General features: G+C 43.1%; 1 protein-coding gene across 6 annotated transcripts in view; it reads right to left on the bottom strand.

Moving 5' to 3' along the window:
- Window positions 1–20,028, bottom strand: part of PAN3 (poly(A) specific ribonuclease subunit PAN3) — a 78,282-nt gene that overhangs the window by 32,606 nt on the left and 25,648 nt on the right. For all 6 annotated transcript variants that reach the window (XR_005455210.1, XR_005455209.1, XM_038761828.1 and 3 more), the window contains exon 6: window positions 12,139–12,289. Coding sequence is in view for 4 of the 6 variants with exons in the window: in XM_038761828.1 (XP_038617756.1) it covers window positions 12,139–12,289 (151 nt within the window). In the remaining 2 variants the exon portion in view is untranslated. The remainder of the gene's footprint in view (window positions 1–12,138; window positions 12,290–20,028) is intronic.

The following is a 20,028-nucleotide window of genomic DNA, read 5'->3' as shown; positions in this document are numbered from 1 at the left end:
ACAATAAGCGCTCAATAAATACGATTGAATGAATGAAAAACGTGAAATAAGAAAAGTTCCAAAAACAATAAAAGGGTATCTGCTGGAAAATGACCATGAATACAAAGTAATGCTGTCTACAAGAATTGCAAAGTGCTTCTTTCTAAAATTCCTTAACCGAGAAAAACATCCCCTTCAATGACCACAGCTTCTAAACGGCACTCTCAACAGACTCGAAGCTCCATATGGGAGAGGAACTATGTCCCACCTAATTATCTTGTATTTACGCAGTGCTTAGTATAGTGCCTGGCACATAGTAAACCCTTAAATACCACTGGGAGGTGCAGGGGAGGTGAAGAGAGGAAGGCCTTAAAGGAGATTTACAGTTGCAGTTCCCCTGGGTTTCTGCTAAAAACTGGTCACTGTCTATGGCAAAAAAAAAATTCACTGAATTAATGTGAATGGCAGCTTTTACAGGGTTGTACACATGCTATCCTTACTCCAGCACATGAACAGAAGTTGGAGTGAAGAGACTGGAATCTAACAGAAAAAAAAAGATTCTGCTAACCACTCCTATTCCAATATTTGCCATGTTTCCTGATACGTCTTTAAATCACAGTCTTTTAGACTGTGAGCCCACTGTTGGGTAGGGACTGTCTCTATATGTTGCCAATTTGTACTTCCCAAGCGCTTAGTACAGTGCTCTGCACATAGTATGCGCTCAATAAATACGATTGATGATGATCACCTTTTGCAGATAAATCTTTTCCAAAATGACAACCTAATCCCTTTCCCCTCCACAGAAACTCCTCCTGTTTCTAATCAAGCTGAAAGTGACCATTTGGATGGTCACTTTGATGACTATCTGATGGCAGCAAATATCAGAAGCCAGAGGGCAGGCAGAACCAGGATGCCACTCGTCAGGTTTTATACAACAGACAGTCCTGTTTTCAGTTGGTCTGCCCCATCTAGTTCACCTCTGGTACTGGGCACTTGGATGCCGGTGATTTTAATTTTCAGCGCCTGGCCTCCCTCTGCAGCAGCTCAGACACAGTGGCCAAGTTTACCCAGACCAAAGAGGGATGCACAAAGGCTCAGGAGCAATTGGGAAGGTCAGGGCAGCCCAGACAAGCGCTCAAGAGTTGGACCGACTTGGGCAAAACGGTGGGCAAATTATGTCATTATGCCATTATGTACTAAGCCGTTCAAGCGCTTAGTACAGTGCTCTGCACACAGTAAGCGCTCAATAAATACAACTGAACGAATGCCATGGCATTTCCAACTAAGGCACATGCGATGACAGGACATCTCACAGGCTTAAGTGTTCCCTTTCTTAATCAAGATATATTTGTTCACATCTGATTTTCTCCAGTCCAAACAAACCATTCCAGACTCTACGCCTGTGCCGCTTCTTTAGGTAGCTTAAATGCTAGAGAATACCCAACAGCTCAGTGCAAACACATTTCAAATATAACTGGGTAAAACTTTATTCATTTGAAAATCATTTTTTCAAAGTTTCCAATGGTTAAATCTGAGCTCAAAAATGTTCATAAACCTTGAGTCCTTTGCTCACAGCTTCATAAGACTGGAAGGGACCCGGGAGACTACCACAAAACAGTCTTTGTTTTAGTCGCAACCTCCCTCAGGATAGCAAGCGGGACAACTAGGCCAAGCATCACTCATTGCCAGGAAATTCCCCCTTTATAGAGAATCCAGGGTCCTCATGCTACAGCTCCTGTCCACTTCCTTCTGTCCTCAAAAGAGGTGAAGAACAACTGATACAAAGGTACTGACTTTTCATTTGGGTGCAGGGGTGAAAGGACCGATTTCGAGGAGCCAAGAGGCCACAAAGCCAACAGAGACCACCAGGGATGAGCAGGTTTGGGAGTCCAGCTCCAACAGCGATGCGGCCATAATGGACACGTTACTCCTCCTAGCTTCATGTCTAACTGTTCACACTTTGAGACTCATTAATCACTCGCTAAGATGCTTGATTTGATTATCTCAGGAACATAACAAGTCTACGCAGCTTTAAGTTAAAAATGCAATGTTAGTCACAGGCTAGTATTAGACACTAAGTGTTCTTGACTGAAGTCCTGCTTCTCGGCACAACATAGAGAAATGACAACTTGAATTCCTATAATTAGCCTGCAAATCCCTATTCCAACCTCTAGACACACACACTACACACACGATGACATATTACAGAAAAGCTACAAAATTCAAGAGACAGCTGTGAACTCCAGTGATAAAAACGGATACTGCGTTTTTGCCCGTCTTAGTTGCCATAGCTGATTTTCCTTCCCAAAACAATCCCTGTTTTCACAACAGCAATCCCTTGGGCAAAAAAGGGGACTTGAAGTAGCTGGACACAGCAATCCCTTTGTTTAAGCACAGACCCCTCATAGAGCTGTCCAACGCTGCCCCAAACTATCGGTCCTTTAATCCAGTCAGCCAGCCTCATGAATTGGAGGATTTATCTTCAAGTCCCGTGCTGACTCAGAGGGTAGCTTGTTTCCTAGAGAAAACAACCAACAAAAATCAGAAATACCTACTGTTAATGAGATGCTGCAACACCCAACTGCAAGGATTGAAGCACACCTGACTCTTGTTCCTTTTTCCCCCCACATCAACAGCCACTCAGTCTTAGATATCTGCTGCATAAGCCAAAACTTGCTCAAAAACCTTGACTTTCAGACATAAGTTACTAAACTGACTTGTACTTCCCAAGCGCTTAGTACAGTAAGCTCTGCACACAGTAAGCGCTCAATAAATACGACTGAATGAATGAACAACTTCACTTTTAAGTAAGGCATCAATCAGAAAAGTCAAATACTGTCTTTCAGTTGCTGAGGAAGAAACAATATGTGGATGTAGTTCCAGCAGAAGGAATATTAACTGAGGACCCTCACGGACCAAAAGTTATTTCAAACATACATCAAACACGCAGTCACAAAAGGAATGCTAGAACAGTGCTTGGCACATAGTAAGCACTGAACAAATACCATTATTATTATTATTATTTTACACAAAAACAGCACCAAGAAAACACTTACACAAGAAGTCACAAAACTCTAGGGGGACAGAAAATATCCTCCACAACACTCCCAAGGCAGGCAGCTGGTTTCCAAAGCCATCTATGTTTAACTTAAGTTCAGAAAATGGTTCTCAGATAGCTCATTCATGGTCAATCATCAAATTGATTCTAAATGTCTTACTATGGCACAATGCTACTGGAAGGCTCCCTGTTCCAGAGGCTCCCAAGAAGTCTTTAGCTTCACACTTGAGGAATAAAATTCTGCCTGGAAAGACATGTGGTTCTTAGAAAAGCCAGAATTAGCAAGGACAAGTTCTCCGGGAAGGACTGCTGACAGCTCTTTGCAGAACTCTGAAATGCCACATCGGCCTTGCCAAACATTACAGAAGTTGCTACCCTGATGAATGAAACTGCCACGCCTGAAACGAGATATCCCATTTCCCTGGTGAATCAGAAAGAGCACCATTAAACCGTACTCATTCTTTCTGCATGAAGATCACCGTCATTCAGATGTTTCCCCTTCTCTCCTAAAACACCATTTGGGAAATGCCATATCCATCATTTCCTATGTCCAAGAACAGTTTAAGTGGGCATTTAAACACCTACTGTGCAAACTTCACTGACCACTTTGCGAGCCGCGTTCCACTAAGTCCGGCATTTCTCGCACAGGAATACACAACCAGGCCCTCCTTCTCTGACACCTAGTCAATAGGTTCTACTGTGTGTTCCCAAATGTTTAGGACAGTGCTCTGCCCCTGGTAGTTCCTCAAGACATGCTTTTCCTGACTTAACCCTGATATACAGTCTAGGATCGCAGAAGCATAAGACGGACCAGATCAGCGTTTCCTCCAAGTGCATCCACACGTCACTGGTGGTCTGCGACCTCACAGCCATTGGGAAGATGGATTCCCCCGCTCCACAACTTCTTCCATATCCAGAGGGGGAGTGTCTAGCTTTCTGCACCTCCGGTGACATCCCCATCCACTCCTGACATTCCTGGCTCCCAGATTCTTGTCCTCTTGCCCTCGAGGCGTCCTCATCTTCAACATGGCTACTCCGTGCACTCCTATCCTAAATCAGGACTCCGAGGAAGGCAGTGGGGAGCCGGTTTGAGAGGCAGTCTTGAGCGACAGACTCGCCGTGGTACTCCTTTCCCACTAGAGATCACCCATCCAAAACACTCTGAAGTATTTGAGGATCACCAGCCCAGGTCGTCACATTGAAGCACTCTCCGGCCCTCGCGGCCATTAGATTCACCCCACGGGTGTGTAAGCAGCCCCCGCATCCACGTCAGTCAATCCATCATCAAAGATCTTTTCAGAAGCACCTTCGGTTCTATCTTCAGCAGGAACAAATGGAAGCTTCAGTGATTTAAGATTTTAGTGATCAGAAACACCTGGAATGAAAACACTTCATCTACTGAAACAAAATCCCACAGAGTGGATAACAGTAGTGAAAATAGGGCTGTTTAAGAGTACTACTTTTAATGCCTTATATTTTGTTTTACAAAGTTATTTGCCCTCTTAGGAACAATTATTTTAGGCCAGAAAATCTACTGCAACAATTCTAAAATCATTTCAAGAAAGTGAACACGGTGTAATAAGGTTTTTCTCAAGAATTCTCCTTTGAAAGAGGACATGTACAGTGTACCCAAAATCAGGTGTGCTCATAATCAAATATCAAGAAATATGCATTCATAAACTCACAGTAAGGAAAGAATTACTTTAAATAGAAATACTGGAAATAGAGAAATAGCAAGCAGTAAAATGAAACAGCTACATGACTTGTTGGCTTAAGTATAGTATTGATTAGAGCAAGGCTGAATATCTGAAAATTTACTGAAGCAATCCTAATGGGGTCTGAAGTTATGGATATAGGTTTTCCCCCACCCCCCCCATCTAATTCTCTGTAAAGGCAAAATTTTTCTTCAAGTATTTTATTAAAACGAATGTCCCTAAAACCCAAAGAAAAACTTTAGAGGGCTGTAAATGAATGCCAGATTCCAGTCTACCCTTTTAGAATATGAAGAAAATCAGAGATATTTCAATGTAAGCTCCTAGAGGGCAGGGCCAGTAGGTCCTCAATAAAGTAGTGAGGCTGAGGAGGGTGATGATGAAAATACACTGAGCTCTAATTATTGCAAAGAAACTGAGATGTTCAAATTTAAAATCCACAAATAATTAGATAGCTCCTGATAGTAAAGTGAGGAAAACTCACAGTTTGCATTCTTCTACAGTTACAAAGAAGCAACTGACTTTTTACCCAAAAGAAGGGACTTAAGATTGTGAACTTCATGTAGGAGGGCCTATGTCCAACCTGATAATCCTACCCCATGGCTTAGTACAGTGCCTGGCACATAGTAAGCGCTAAAAAGTACCATTTGTGGGGAAAAAATAGTGAGGCAGGTCAATTAAGCAATGAGTTGGAGGAGTTTGGATTTCTCCCTTATATATGGTTAATGCACAAAATAAAATCCAACTATTTGGGGACTAATTTAGGGACCCAATTCAGTAGCTATTCTACTTGTTTAGCACTGGACCTCGAAGGCGGGGGGGAAAGGGCAGAAACTGCAAACCTGAGGCCGAAAGGATCCCAATGCTACATTCAAATTCTGAAGCTGCTTCCCCGCTCGTAGGTGAAGCCTAATTTGGGGGCCAGAAACTCTCTATTGTTTTCTGGAGTTACTCCAGCTCTTGGTCCATTTTAATGAACAACTTATAGGAAACCAAGTCTATAAAAACAAAAATAAACAAAATCCTCAAAACCATCACAACAGCATCATCAAAATGCCTCTAGAAAGTAGGACAGAGGTAGCTCACCAGTCCAACTGTCATTAGGGTCTGACTCAACCCATCTGCTTTCGACAACAGCTGCAATTAACTGCAGGCTCTCATGAACTGTTTGCTCCTAAAAGGGCCACCTGAAGCAATAAAATTTTAAGAGCTACCAAAAGACTCCTCTGATTCATCAATTTTTAAAAAGAGTCCAAAAGCTACAGAATCTGACACTGACTTTGAAGATATCAAAATGAAATTAATTTTACTGCTTTCAGTTCACACTCAAAGAAAACAAATATTACAATACCTTAATAATTAAGAAGGTGATCACATCAGGCAACACATTTCCCTGAACTTGGATCCTGTTAACCTCATTACTTGCAGATCTAAGTATTCCATAACCATAAGAATTCTTTGTAATGAAAAGTGATTTCTTCAAACTGAAAGGTTACTTTATTAAAATAATGTGCCCTATTAACAGACTTCTGGTTTAACTTCTAAGGGAACTCCTCATTATGCCAGAGCTCACATCCAGTTGGTGGTTTAACAGAAGGCTCGAGTTTCCTTCCTTTTCTCCTGCTTCTTGCTTTTCAGTCTTGGCACTGCTAAAGCCAACAGAAGGTGAACAGGAGATGGCAAATTAGGCCAAATTCCTATTTAGTAGGGGAAGAGCTAGAAACAATGAGCTGAAATGAGAATTTGCTCTCTCTCTGCCCCAGGATGCAGGCAGTCCCTTCCACTTTATCAGCAGAAGTAACCAAGTTAAATAAGCGTTCCAGTGATCGGTCTATTCGGGGCAAAGGGGTCAGCTGGTCCCACCTTAGATAAGACAGCTTCGGGGGGGTCATTCGGACCCACTACCTCACGTCCCGCTTCTGGCCAAGGTGGCGGGGCAAGACACCTTCGCCACAACAGTAACAATGGCAGCAGGAACCATCTTTCTGGGGCCCTCCCAGAGAAGGGGAAAAAAATCTCTGACCCAGATCATCTCAGTCATGCTGCAAACCCTGAGTCCCAAAGGGCAGTTCTGGGTTAACGACCTGGATGAGGCCGCTCTACATAAGCAGCACAAGGTAATAAAGCCAAGTCTCCCACACTGTCTCTCTCTTTCCTTAACGCTCCCCATTTCTCTTTTCTCTCCTCTCCCTTAATCCCCATCCCTCTTTTGGCATCTCCCCCCAAATATGAGCAAGGTTCCAGTGTGTGATATTCTGAGACCCAGGGGCCTCCAAAGAGACTTGAGTGCTACCAAAAAGCAAAGGCTGAGGGTGCAGAGGTGTCATCAGAAGTCAGAAACACCACCTTGGCTACCCAGTTCAGTGCCCATCCCTTGGGTTGCCTCAGGAGAGGACCCAGGATGAAAGGGAGCCAATGAAATCAGCTCTGAAACTTCTCTGGGACAGTCTAGAGTGGTCTGGGCTAAACAAGGACCCTCTGAAATCTCCTCTTCGGAACCCCACTGGGGATATTCGCAGGGACCTCACGCTGGGAGATGCTCAGGTTTGGACAGAGTCCCAAGGGACCACTCTGAAGAGCGACTAAAATGGCCAAGCAGTTCTTCCTAGTGCTTCAGCCAAAATGAAACCCCAAAAAGCGTGCCGGGGTCTAGAACTGCTTCCATGTGATAACCGAGAGGCCTTGTGACTACCCAGAGGATGCAGATTTTTTGAGGGGAAAACCCAGGAATTAACATTAGTATTGGCTCAGACCATGCTACAGAAACCAGGTCTTGGAATCCCAGGACTACATTAGGAAGTACCATCTGGGGTGGACTAATGCCAGACAGAAGTCTGGGCCTCATTCCCAAAGACACCTACTATGTTTCACATAACCAGTATCTCCCGCTCCCTCCGTCAGCTGCTAAAGCCTTGTAGACCTAGAGGCCCAGTAGCAGACAGAGAGATCACTGGTCGGTCGGCACAAACTCCCTTGACATAGGAGCTGCTGAGAGGCTGCAAAGAAATCCCTGACTTGAACCCGGGCAGAAACCTGAGCAGGGAAGAAGAAAGAATGCTTGCAGACATCTGAGCTCACAAGAAACTGCTTAGATTTGACGGGGGCGGGTGGGGGGAGAGGCAAGAGGTCCCAGACCACGCAGGAATCTGAGCTGCTAAGAGCCAGGGTATCAAATGGCCCGTTCCATTCAATGGCAACTTTTGAATCTATCAAGCACAACACTGAAGCCCCTACAAAATTGCCAGCTTGCACTCACAGAAAGTGTTTTTAAAAAATAAAAAAAAACAAATACTTGCAATACCTTAATTTCTATGCACCCTAGTCTAAAGAATATCTTTCCCTAAATGAATTAAACTGCAATTACAACTGGCAAAATAGTTCCCGATTTAATTTGATCTGATTTTCATTATCTCATCTATTGAACCTAAGGCACTGAGAGCCTTCTCGTACACACAGACGTTATCAACAGCATTTATTATTGTGGTCTAAAAGTAATGAAATGACAAAGACCTGACTTCACTGGTTCACCTATTAGAGATGCAATTTTAAATGATGTCATTTAATAGTTCTGCATTGGAGTCCCCTCTAAAAGATAGTTGGCCAACTATTTCATAAGGACTCAGCAAGAATAAATGAGAATACTTATAAGAACTCTGTGATGCCTGAGGTGAACTACATGCAAGTATGTACACAAATTGCAGACTCTAATGTACTAGGTGACTCTACAAATTTACATTTTAAAACATCTCTTGTTGGAGTAGGTGCTAAAAGGTGGAAGTTCTGAATTTTACTGATCTGGTACATTTCGATTAAAATAGAAATGCAGGGTTCTCTCAGTATTATCCCATAAAGTTTCGAAACACCACCCTAAATGTATGTTCCTATTTCCACTTCTCATAAATTATTTTAGTTATTACAGCACAACTGTTTGCTGAACCTAAGAACATTAAAAAAACTAGGCTTGGTGTCAAAACAATTAAAAAATATCTGCAACTTGGGCTCAAAACAAGAATATTCAACAACACTTTTGCACACCTAGGGCCACTTCAGTTACACAGTATTGAAACATAATGCACTACCGCTCAGCCCCACTTAATTCAAGTGCACTTTTCGGGAGATCTAATGAAGATGTTGATTTTCCTATGGCAAGAAACATTAGAGGAAAACGGAGGCTAAATGCCAAGAATGGATTTGAAGTCTCAACAAGAATTAGGACAAAATTCATGGGGAGGCTGAATGGGAGTAGAGTGGCTACTTTATGAGGCAGTTTGTTCACACCTGCAATTATAAAATTCCTTTTCACAGTAATTACATACAAATCGATTCATAACCAAGCACTAAACAGTTAAACTTTCACTTCTTACAGAGTTTTCATGGTCCAAGTTTCAAGGTACATGCAAAAAGAGAAGTGATAAAAAAGAATGGAAAACTGAGATGCCTCATTTCTACAGAAACGCGGTTACTGAAAATTAAATTATAAAAAAGCTCTTTTGCTGTTATTTCCATAATTTAGGGTGAAAACTACATTTTAGTGTATTAAGGACATCACTGCAAACATTTAATAAGGAGCAGACTGATCTAGTAGGAAGAGCTTGGGCTTGGATATCAGTGGACCCGGGTTCTAATCCCAATTCCACCATTTGCTTATTGTGTGTCCTTGGGCAAGTCATTTAACTCCCCTGTGTCTCATCTGTAAAATGGGGGTTTGGTTCCTACATAGATTGTTGAGTTCCAGGCATGGCAAGGGACTATGTCTTGTGATATCTTGCATTTACCCCAGCATTTAATATACTATTTGGCACATAGTAAGTACTTAAATATCACAATTATTATTAATATGAAAGGACATTTTAAGGGTCAAAACATTTACCTTAAAGCGATAGGGACAAAAGAAAAAGTAACAGCACATTCAAACCTCTCAGTTCAATTAATAAGTTCAATGATAGTAACTACATTATGCAAAACATTTAACTTTTCAAAATTTAATATTCAAAAATTAACAAATCCGTTTTTCTTTTGGCCTGGGGGAGCATCGTCCCACAATCCAGTGTACTATTTCTATCCATCTCTAAACATTACTGTACTGACTCATTTTTGTAACTAATTTCTTTCCTTTGATTCCATGCTAGGTTAAGTCCTCTGCCTACAGTAAGTGCTCAATAAACATGACTAACAGGAAAATGTATGGCTTGGATTCCATTCAAATTAAAATAACCAAATAAAACACTTTCCAAATTCAATTCCCTGGCAGAATTCCTTCTCAAAATGCAATCTACTTGGATTTTTTTCCCCAAGCGCTTAGTACAGTGTTCTAAGCACTCAATAAATACGATTGAATGAATGAATTTTCTGTTGAATTCTATCCAGTTGGTAATTTTAGTACTAACTGGCAGTAAAACCCTCCATTCAGTTATTTCTCTACAAAAAGGATCTACCAATGTTTTAATCAGCAAGGCCTGCAAAAATCTCACCCATTTTCTAATTTTTTGTCCAACACAATTTTATGGGTTTATTTTCCTCACTTTTTTTTCCTCCACTCTACCAATATCATTCCTTCCCATAGGTTTTATTGACGTGTATTTTCTTAGGATCAATCTCCTATTATTTACAGTATTAAAGCGATATTATGTAATCACCTTCACCCAATTTTAAAATTCCTCTAAAAGCCACATTACCTGGAATCCAGAAAAAGTTTACCAATAAGAAGGCAGGACACATGAGGGAGAACAACAGTTTAACAACACAACTAGGTCAAACCAATGAAACTTTTCAGCACGGAGTACAGCGGTAGGTACTGGCACAGCCTAATGGGATTTCCAGTCCATGACCCTCATGGGCCCTAGACCCTCCCCGCACGGAGAAGCAGCGTGGCTCAGTGGAAAGAGCCCGGGCTTGGGAGTTGGAGGTCATAGGTTCTAATCCCGGCTCCACCTCTTGTCAGCTGTGTGACTTTGGGCAAGTCACTTCGCTTCTCTGTGCCTCAGTTACCTCATCTGTACAACTGGCGGAGCCGGGATTTGAACCCATGACCTCTGACTCCAAAGTCCGGGCTCTTTCCACTGAGCCACGCTGCTTCTTATAGAAATGTCTCCAAAGTGCCGTCCCCTCAGTCGTTCCTTAAAATGAAGATGCACACAAAACAGCATCCACCATACGATTTCTTTTCCCCATGTATGCAATTCTCCTTTGGACGAAACTGTTTCCTCTCGTCAGGCTGCAAGCTCCCTCCAAGTGCCACTGGCCCAAGGCCTGGAGGCCCCTTTCCAGCACCTCCTGGCCACCCTTCAGGGGTGATTTGAAGGGAGCACAGATGTGGAGGGGCTACCGCGCTGGATAAATCATCCTTGCCCCCACTGAGCCCTGCAGTGGCTTCCCCTGACTCCCAGGAGAGAGTTAAGCAGATGGCAAACATTTCAAATCATCGCTGCCAGATGTTGCGGAATGGGGAGGGGGCACTCGCCGGTTCCTGCCTCACCTTTCCTCCTTCAGGGGCTGCCCAACCAGACAGTGCTTTTCTCCCAAGCAAAGAAGGGGATGGGAGAGAGGGAAATGCCCTCCAGCGCAACTCTGTACAGAAAATATCATTTTAATTCTCCTTCCCCACAAGAGGGAAGAGGGAAAAGTGGGGGAAAAAAAAACAAACCTAAAAGCCACACAAAGTTCATTGGGTTTCTGCTCTAATTTTAAAGCATCATTATCATTTCGCTCAGTAAAGAACCTTTTATAATTGTTAAATCTTTACATCCCATAATAGTTTTTTAAATACAGGTTTTTTCTGGTAAAACTGCTAAAGTTGCTCCCGCATTTAAAATAAAAATATTTTTTTCCTTCAGTCCCAACCTGTTATTCAAAATGTAGTTATTTTCAAAAGTTAAAGGCCCTGTTGTTTGCTATGAATCAATCCTCTCCAGAAACAATACAATATATCCAGATCTCTATTTTCCACACTTTTTTATTAAACGCAATCGGTAAATTATCTTAACCATAAGATAATATTTTTTAAATGACTGGAATTAATGGACAAGCATTTTGTTTCCTCCTTTAGTACAAACAGGCTAGAACAACTGGTCTACTATGAATACAAAACTTGAAGCTATGACGAAATGACATAACAGTACTAAAACACAGGTAAATTAAGACTTTCCTTTAGCGCTCAATTCACTGTGCTAGAGTGGTATTTATCTCCTTGTGGAAGGTGCACGTACATTCTGGAAGTCAACCAAATTTGGTACCTTTGCATTCTGAAGTATTTACTTTCCTAGTATGCAAACATCCGAAAGGAAAAACCAAAGACTATTCAAACATTGCACCATTTTACTCTTGATCGGATGAGTTTATAGAGCGCTTGCAATTTTCACATCTGGATGGAAATAATCAGTGTTAACTTACCTGGGGCTAATCCAGCAGTAGCAGGGCCTCCCATGGATGGATGAGAGAACAAGGCTTGAGAGAAGGCAGACATATTGGATTGGGACACGTTACTCAGCCTGGAGGTTGATCCTCCCTTAGGAATAAACTCGCTTGCAGTAGGATTTGGTGTCTATTTGAAAATCAAATATAACAGGTTAACACTTTATGTCTGAAGAGATGAATACTTTCATAGCCATTATTCCAGAGATTTTTCAATCGTATTAAAGGTTTATTTTTCTACTTGTCATTGATAGCTGAAAAAAAACCTCTGCTTCTTGGCTTGTTAATAAATTTACCGAACTCCTTTCAAAAAAAGATGCATCGTATTCAATTTGGAAGGGTCTAGGTGTTCCATTTGGAGAATCTGAACCTCAAAAATATGAGCCATTTGCCACTTACTAATAGTCATTGCTAAACTAAAACATTTTAGAGAACAAGGTGCTTGAAACTACCTCAAAACTGAGCACAAAGTTTCAAATTTAAAGGTCATGTCTGCCTTTGTTCCAAAGCTACTTACTTGTTCCCTTTCTGGTTCTCAGCCTTCATAAACCTGAACGATTTACCTTCACCCAGGAAGTCCTTTTCCTAATGTTAGGAAGCCACATTAAGAAGTATTAAAACGAGAAAAAGCTATTTTCAAAAAGGAACTGAGTGGCGAATGTGGATTTAGGGGAAAAAATAAGCTTAAAGCACTCATTTGAATCACTTTAACAAAATGCAAACTGCGGAAATAACATCTACACCTTTATAGTGAGGTTTGGTGAAGAAATGCTGCACTCTAGGACAACTCTGCTAAAACTTGATAGAGAATTGCCACTGAGCCTCTAGGCAATCGGGGCGAATGAAAGTTCACCCCGTCTCTGCTGTGACGACTGTTTTCACTAAGGATTCCAGACAGGATGCTTACGGGGTGCTTTAAGGAACGTCCACCCGACAGTGAGTATCTGCTGGAGTGAACAGGGCACACGTAGGCATCGGCGGCTTGACTGCAGCGTGGCTCAGTGGAAAGGGCACGGGCTCTGGAGTCAGAGGTCAGGGGTTCAAATCCCTGCTCCGTCAATTGTCAGCTGTGTGACTTGGGCAAGTCACTTAACTTCTCTGTGCCTCAGTTCCCTCATCTGTAAAATGGGGATTAAGACTGTGAGCCCCCGTGGGACAACCTGATCACCATGTAACCTCCCCAGCGCTTAGAACAGTGCTTTGCACAAAGTAAGCGCTTAATAAATGTCATTATTATTATTATTATTATTTCAGACATGCTCGGTGGGGGGGCTTTAATCCAGGTTCAGAGAATGGAGCCCTCCCAACCCTGCCAACGCACCCCATCCAAACGAGAGGGAAGGGTTCAGAACACTGAATTTGGAGGGAAAAGAATTCACACCAGGCAATAAAAGCCCATCATTTGTGTTTTTACTACTGTCTGAATCATTTCTTAGGCTTAATTTAGACAGTGAACCCCATGTGGGAACTCCAGCACTTAGTACAGTATTTGGCAAAGAGTAAGAGCTTAAATGCCACCGTCATTTTATTTCTTTCGCCATGTCCACATTTGCATCTAAAATGGACTATAAGCTACAGGAAGAGGGTACATCTGTTCAACTGGCATAGGATGAGGCACATCAGAACCATGTGACTAAATTAATGCTTATCACTGGTGTGAAGATGAGACCCAGAAAACTAAAATAAAAACATGGAAATGAATTCCATGAGCTCAAACATTTAAAAAGCTGAAGGAACAGGATTTCATTATCAGCGATCTCTTCAGAGAAATTGTGTATGAAGGACACCAAATTAAGGTTATAACACACCAAACTGCCAGAAAGGCAATTAGCTAATGAAAAGCAACCATTAAAAATGGTTAAGACAACCATTAAAAATATAATACATCTATCAGGAAATATTTCAGAATGTTGCATTTAGATAAACTTTGTATTTAAAATTTGATGGCAGCAAAATAATAACTAATGGGAAGGGAACAAATACAAATCAAAAACAAAAAGGGTCCAGTTAGAAGAAACCTGTAAATTTGGCCCCCCAAAAAAGTTTTTCTCATTTTAAACAGCACAAGTCATGTCTCTGAGTAATTAGACAAAAAATAAAGATGTGAAACTAAATAAGGTTAGAAAAGATGAAAAGCACCCCAAATCTAGATACTGTTACTGTATCCTAGGAGTTCCAGAAGGAAGCCTCGCTGTAGGCTCCGTATCCAGAATAGGCAACACCAAAACCATTCTTAAATGCCCAACTGCAAAGATACAAATCAATTTACTGGTTCAAAAACACAAAATGTCAAGTACAGAAAACAGGACCCTGAAATCACCTACATACCCCAAAATTACATGTACCCAGACTATGAACTATCTAATGGGCACCAACAATACGTCTCCTATATCCAGAGTTCTGGACTGTTATTTCTTTTATCCAGAAGTGGAGTGATCTGATGCTATTTAGTGGATAGGGATGGCCACTTTGCTCAGAATTAATGAGTTTAATGGTATAACCTGAAAGGAGTTGGCACGGTTTCCAGAAGAGGCAGTGACTCTGACAAGAATTTTACAGTTCACTTCTGTCCAAAAAGTGGAGAATTAGATTCCACAGGAGGTCTAGCTACCAAAATAATACGTGCCGTTCTCAGAAGCTCAATGGACGGTCATTTTTGACCATGGTGGTGTGGTCACCTGAACAAACCCAATTAGGAAAACACCTGGAATTTACCAACTTGATTAATGGTGTGGACTTTTTACTATTAAGTGTGGGGATTTAGTTGAGATGGAGCTTCCAGGGGAAAGGCAGAGATCTGTTCTCAGACCCAAGGAGGTACCCCCAGAGACTACTGGTCTAATCTGCGTGCTCTTCAAGAGCAGGTATCACGTCAGAGTCCTTTCGTTTGCCCCCCGAGAGAGTGCTGTCTGCACCCGACAGGATCCCAATAAACACTGCTGATGATGCCAAAGATGATGACGGTGATGGACAGCAGCCAGAGATGTGAGGAAACTGACACACCCACTGGAGCCCTGAAAGCCCTATTTTCCCTGTGGCTAGGGAAGGGCCCAGGAGCCCTGCCCTTCTACAACTGGGCTCTCTTCCACTCCAGCCACAGCTGGGGGAGGAAAGTGCTCCCAGGCTTGTCGTGTCTAGGCCTGAACTAAAAGTGGAATCTCCACTCTGGAGGGTCTCCTTTAGAGCGCCTCCACCCCCTTCCCCTACAAACTGGAAGGGAATGTGAGCTACAAGTGCCGGCTCTACCCCCAGATCTGTGCGGGACAGGCTAATGACTTGGGTCCTATAGCCCCAATCCTAAAGGGAAGGGGAACTAACTACCTCTCACTTCTCCAGAGTTGGCACCTATGACCCTGACTTCACATTACACGCCACAGCAGTAACCTAGCCCGGGTGAAGGCAGCAAAGTGAGCGCAAAGGACAAGAAGGAGGTGCAAGGACTTCTGCAGATTACATTTTTATTTCACATTAATGTCTGTCTCCCCTTCTAGACTGTAAATCCACTGTGGGCAGGGAATGTGTCTCCTAATTCTACTGCATTGTGCTTACCATCCGCTTGAGGGGATGCAATCTTTGTGGACCTCTGTCCTCACTGGAAACCTAAGAGAATCTCTGTGATGTCGTGCTTACCTGCTGCTTTCTGGGTTCTGGTCTTGGGCTCCAATCAGCAGCCCTAGCCCAAGAGTAAAATGGTGTGGGTCCCCACAATTCCTGACACTTACCTGCTCCTTCACGGGTGCTTGCCTCTGGGATGATGCAGTGCTGCCAACCCAGAGGTAAACCGTTAGTGCCACCGTGGGTGTGCCAGTGGCCTATGCCACCGTCTTGGGCACTCCCCAGCATTCTCCTCTGCCACGTAAGATGACGGGAGAGGCACAGGCAGAGGGGGAAGCAGTGTGGGTCTTTGGCACTCCTATGGTGCCCACTTCCAATTTACTTCTGGCCTCTTCGTGGCGGGTGGCACCCCAAGACCAGGACCCAGGGGGGCAGCACGATCCCTGGAACTCCCATGGTGACCCAAACTGGAAACAGCAACAGGGAAGCCCCAGGAAACAGGCTGACCACTCAGGCACCTCCAACTCTTTAGGAGTCAGAGTCAGTCCCACACTACACCCAAATCCATGGCAGAAGCAAGGTTTACTGCATTCAACAAAACAAGAAACAATTAATCCAAAAACAGTTCCATCCACCTATAAATATGAGCTGGCAAGCTGCATCTTTAATAAATACACAGTGAAATCTGTACAGTGTTCTCACTCAAAATTCCTACTAAAAGAGTACATATTCTAAAGCTTTGAGCCATTAATGGCGAAAAAAAATTCCATAACTGCAAACATCCGATTTGAAATCTTCAGACTTTAGTAGTTCAATTTTGACAAATACTACCATGAGAAGTCAAAAGAGTTGGAGCCTGAAGTTCAACCAGGAACCACATAGCCCTCCACCCGAGACTAACATTGTTGGAGATAACACAGGACTTCAGATCACTGGCTGGGACCAACTTGTCATTCTGAATATACAGGAGTGAATCTGGGGTAGAACAAAAAGGATGCGACAGGAGAGAGGAAGAGAGGGGGCAAAATAAGGGACGAGAGCAGATGAGAGAGCGAGAGGGAGAGGAAACAAAAGAAAAAAGAAACTGAGAAAGAGGAGGAAAGGAAAAGAGAGAGGGAAGGTAAGAGGTCACTAAAGATGAGAGTACTCTTCTTGTACTTTCCTAAGTGCTTAGCCTAGTGCTCTGCACACGGAAAGCACCCAGTGAATTAACTTAGCCTCCCTGCTGAGTAGTTGCCATTTCACCCCTTAAGATGAACAGCTCCGAGTCGCACAACTTCCTTGTCCAAGCCGCAGCAGCAAGGTGGCAACTTCAGGCGGGGAAGGGGCATAGAGAGATTCCGGGGAGCTCATCCTCATGGGTGCCAGAGCCAAGAGTAGTCTGCCTGGTCCCTAGAACCCCACAGGTCCCTGGGCCAGAGATTCAGCTGGAAAGGAGAGACGGGGGAGCCATCATCTTTGACCCACCTCCTGCCCCTTTCCAGATTCAAGGGACAAGGAAGATTAGCAAAGAAGCTAGGGAGAGTGCGGGGGTTGAAACTAATGCCTCTGTCATGCAGTCACAGGGGTGACTTCTTCCTCTCCAAGAGTCACTGACAACAGTGGTGGAGTAGTAATTACTTCAGCCTCTTAAGTTTTCCCTCTCCTTAATAACAGACTGTAAGTTCTTGTGGGCAGGACTGTTGTCCACCATCTTCATTTATTACACTCTACCGGGTGCTTAGTACTAAGCGCTCAATAAATACCATTGATTGATTGATCGATCAGCAAAATTGTAGGCTTTCCTCCAAATCAGCCAATCACCTCTTCACTAGTCCCACAGAATAGATCTTAAGGCTCCGTAGAATTGACTTGGAGCTGTTCAATTTTATGGAAAAAAAAATTATCTCAAGTGAGGAATACGTACATTTGAAGTCAATTAGTCAGAATAGTCTCCTCTTGATTGTTCAGATGCTGGGTGACTTCATATCTCCAACAAAAGGTCGACAGGAGAAATGAAATGAAACTCAAACCTGTCCATTTTGACTTCAATAGCACTCTGGTAAAAAGTCAGTGGAGGAAGAGAAGGTGATGACTGAAAATAGTGTCCCAAATTGGCTTTGGAATCATCACTAGATTTTGTTTATCCATTTTTTGTGGTATTTCTTAAGTGCTTACTATTGTGCCAAATATTGTTCTTAAGCGCTGGGGTAGTTACAAGTTCATTAGATCATGCATGGGGCTCCCGGTCTAAGCAGGAGGAAGAATAGGTATTTAATCCCCACTTTACAACTGAGGAAACTAAGGCATAGATAAGTTAAATGCCTTGCCCAAGGTCACACAGCATCGCCAAATATAAAGGGCCACAGGGATGCTCTAGTGTGCAGGTCCACTAGGCTGCTTGCTAACTAAAACTGGGGGAGGAAAAACCCAATTCATATTAAGTGGTGGAAGCCAAATTCATTTTTTAGACCTTTATCACAAACCCCATAGAAGATTACAAAAATTCTTTATGGAACCGAACCAAACCTGAGAATCTAGATCACTTGTATTTTTCTCTCTTCCCCACCAACTACACAGGGGAACAATGCAACAGAATGAAAACAGCATTGGAGAAAGAGTCAGTCCAGCTCCTTAATGATTTGGAGGGCCAGCAATTATCCACAAAATGCTATCAGTCAACTGACGGATTGGCTCCTGAATCAAGGTCAGATTTCCTATTTTAACCAAAACTACCCAGAATTGGGCTCTCGGGCAATTACAGATAAGACAGCTACATTTATTTATAATGTATCACAGAGGTTCACAATAGATTGGCTAAGTTCTTTTCCACTGGAAGGAAAATGGATGTGTCAACTCTGTAGCGACTTCCTTCCGCCTCAACCTCTCTGCTTTCCTCCTCCTACACCCCACAGCTTTTCAGATGGTTTCTCCGCCTCCCTGTGGCTTCCCTGAAAGTTTCCCGATTGTCCTCACCCTGATGCTTGTGCTGTAAAGGACGCTGTACAGTCAAAAGCCAATGTGTTGCCAAGCAGAAACAGGGTGCAAAATGTAAAAGCTCAAGTGCCACTCATAGTCCCTTGAAACATCTTAAAATTAAGGACTGCATGCAAAATCTGCTCTCATCCCCAGGGATCGTCCTTCTCTGACTATTCAAGTCTGAACATTATATTTTCTTTTCCCTCCTGTACTGGCTGATGGCTGGCTGAAGGCGTGTTGTGCCATTTCATTGGCCAGTGACCACTGGATGCCCCCAAAGCTGGCCCTGGCTTTCCCGTGACTCTTCCTCTTCCCAGCCCTAAGGTTGGGGAAGACCATCAGGAATCACAGGCAGTTGTGCAAGCACGCAGAGCTGAAGCAACAGGGCCAGAAGCGTCAGCAGCGGCCACCGGATTTCAACTCTTTCTGGATCTCTGTATTTCATTCCCTCCCTCTCTCTTTCTTCTCCAGGGCCCCTTGCTACCATTGATGGAGACCACTGTCCGTTGCACCCCACTGACACAAATATTAATATTCTAATCACAGTGTGAATTTAATTGAAATATTTTAATATACAGGCAGGTTAGAAATAGAAACCAGTCAGGCAATCCAGTGATAGAAGGAAAAAAAAGCCCTCCTTTATTATTTATCTTAAGTAAGCCAAAGCCAGCAAAAATAACACCCCAACTAGCCTTTGGTCACATATCAATTCGGCAGGAGAGGCTGGAACAGAGAATAATAGGAAACGTCCAGTGGAAGGATGGAAAAAAATGACTGAGGCTTCCTCCAAGGCAGGCCCTTTCAGAATGAGCACCCCTGAGTTGCCATCTGAGCAAAAGCTCCCAAAGGCCCTGGACTCCAAACTTTCTTCACACTCCAAAACATATCTGATTCAGTACCATGCCCTGAAAAGTGCTCAATACACAGGGCAGTTGAAGATGACGACTGAGGGAACAGCCTCCACAGTGTCAGAGCCATCATTTTCTAAGAAAAAAATTAATGAAATAGGTATTCTACTCAAGTCGGAGTGGGGAAGGGAGGAACAGAGAAGGCAAAATTCTCAGGCACCTACCACCAGGAAGTCAGTGTCATTTTCCACCATCTTGGTAGCGGTACAATGCTGGCCCCTCTGGGGGGATTATTCAGCCACGCTGCCATAATTCTAGCCCTTGGACTTCCATTTGACAGGATCAAAAACTGAAAATAGTACCATTCAAAACATTTTCTAGAAAACGTTCACATCTCCAAAGTAGAATCTGGGGCCAACTATATCCAGTATTTAAAGCCCACAAATAGGGGTAGAGTTGTTGATAATTATTCTAAGCAGGCAGGTGCTTCGAGGGGAACCAAGTGAGT

Source organism: Tachyglossus aculeatus, chromosome 20 (genome assembly GCF_015852505.1).
Source record: "Tachyglossus aculeatus isolate mTacAcu1 chromosome 20, mTacAcu1.pri, whole genome shotgun sequence".
NCBI lineage: Eukaryota > Metazoa > Chordata > Mammalia > Monotremata > Tachyglossidae > Tachyglossus > Tachyglossus aculeatus.
This window is presented reverse-complemented; position numbering and strand designations above follow the sequence as displayed.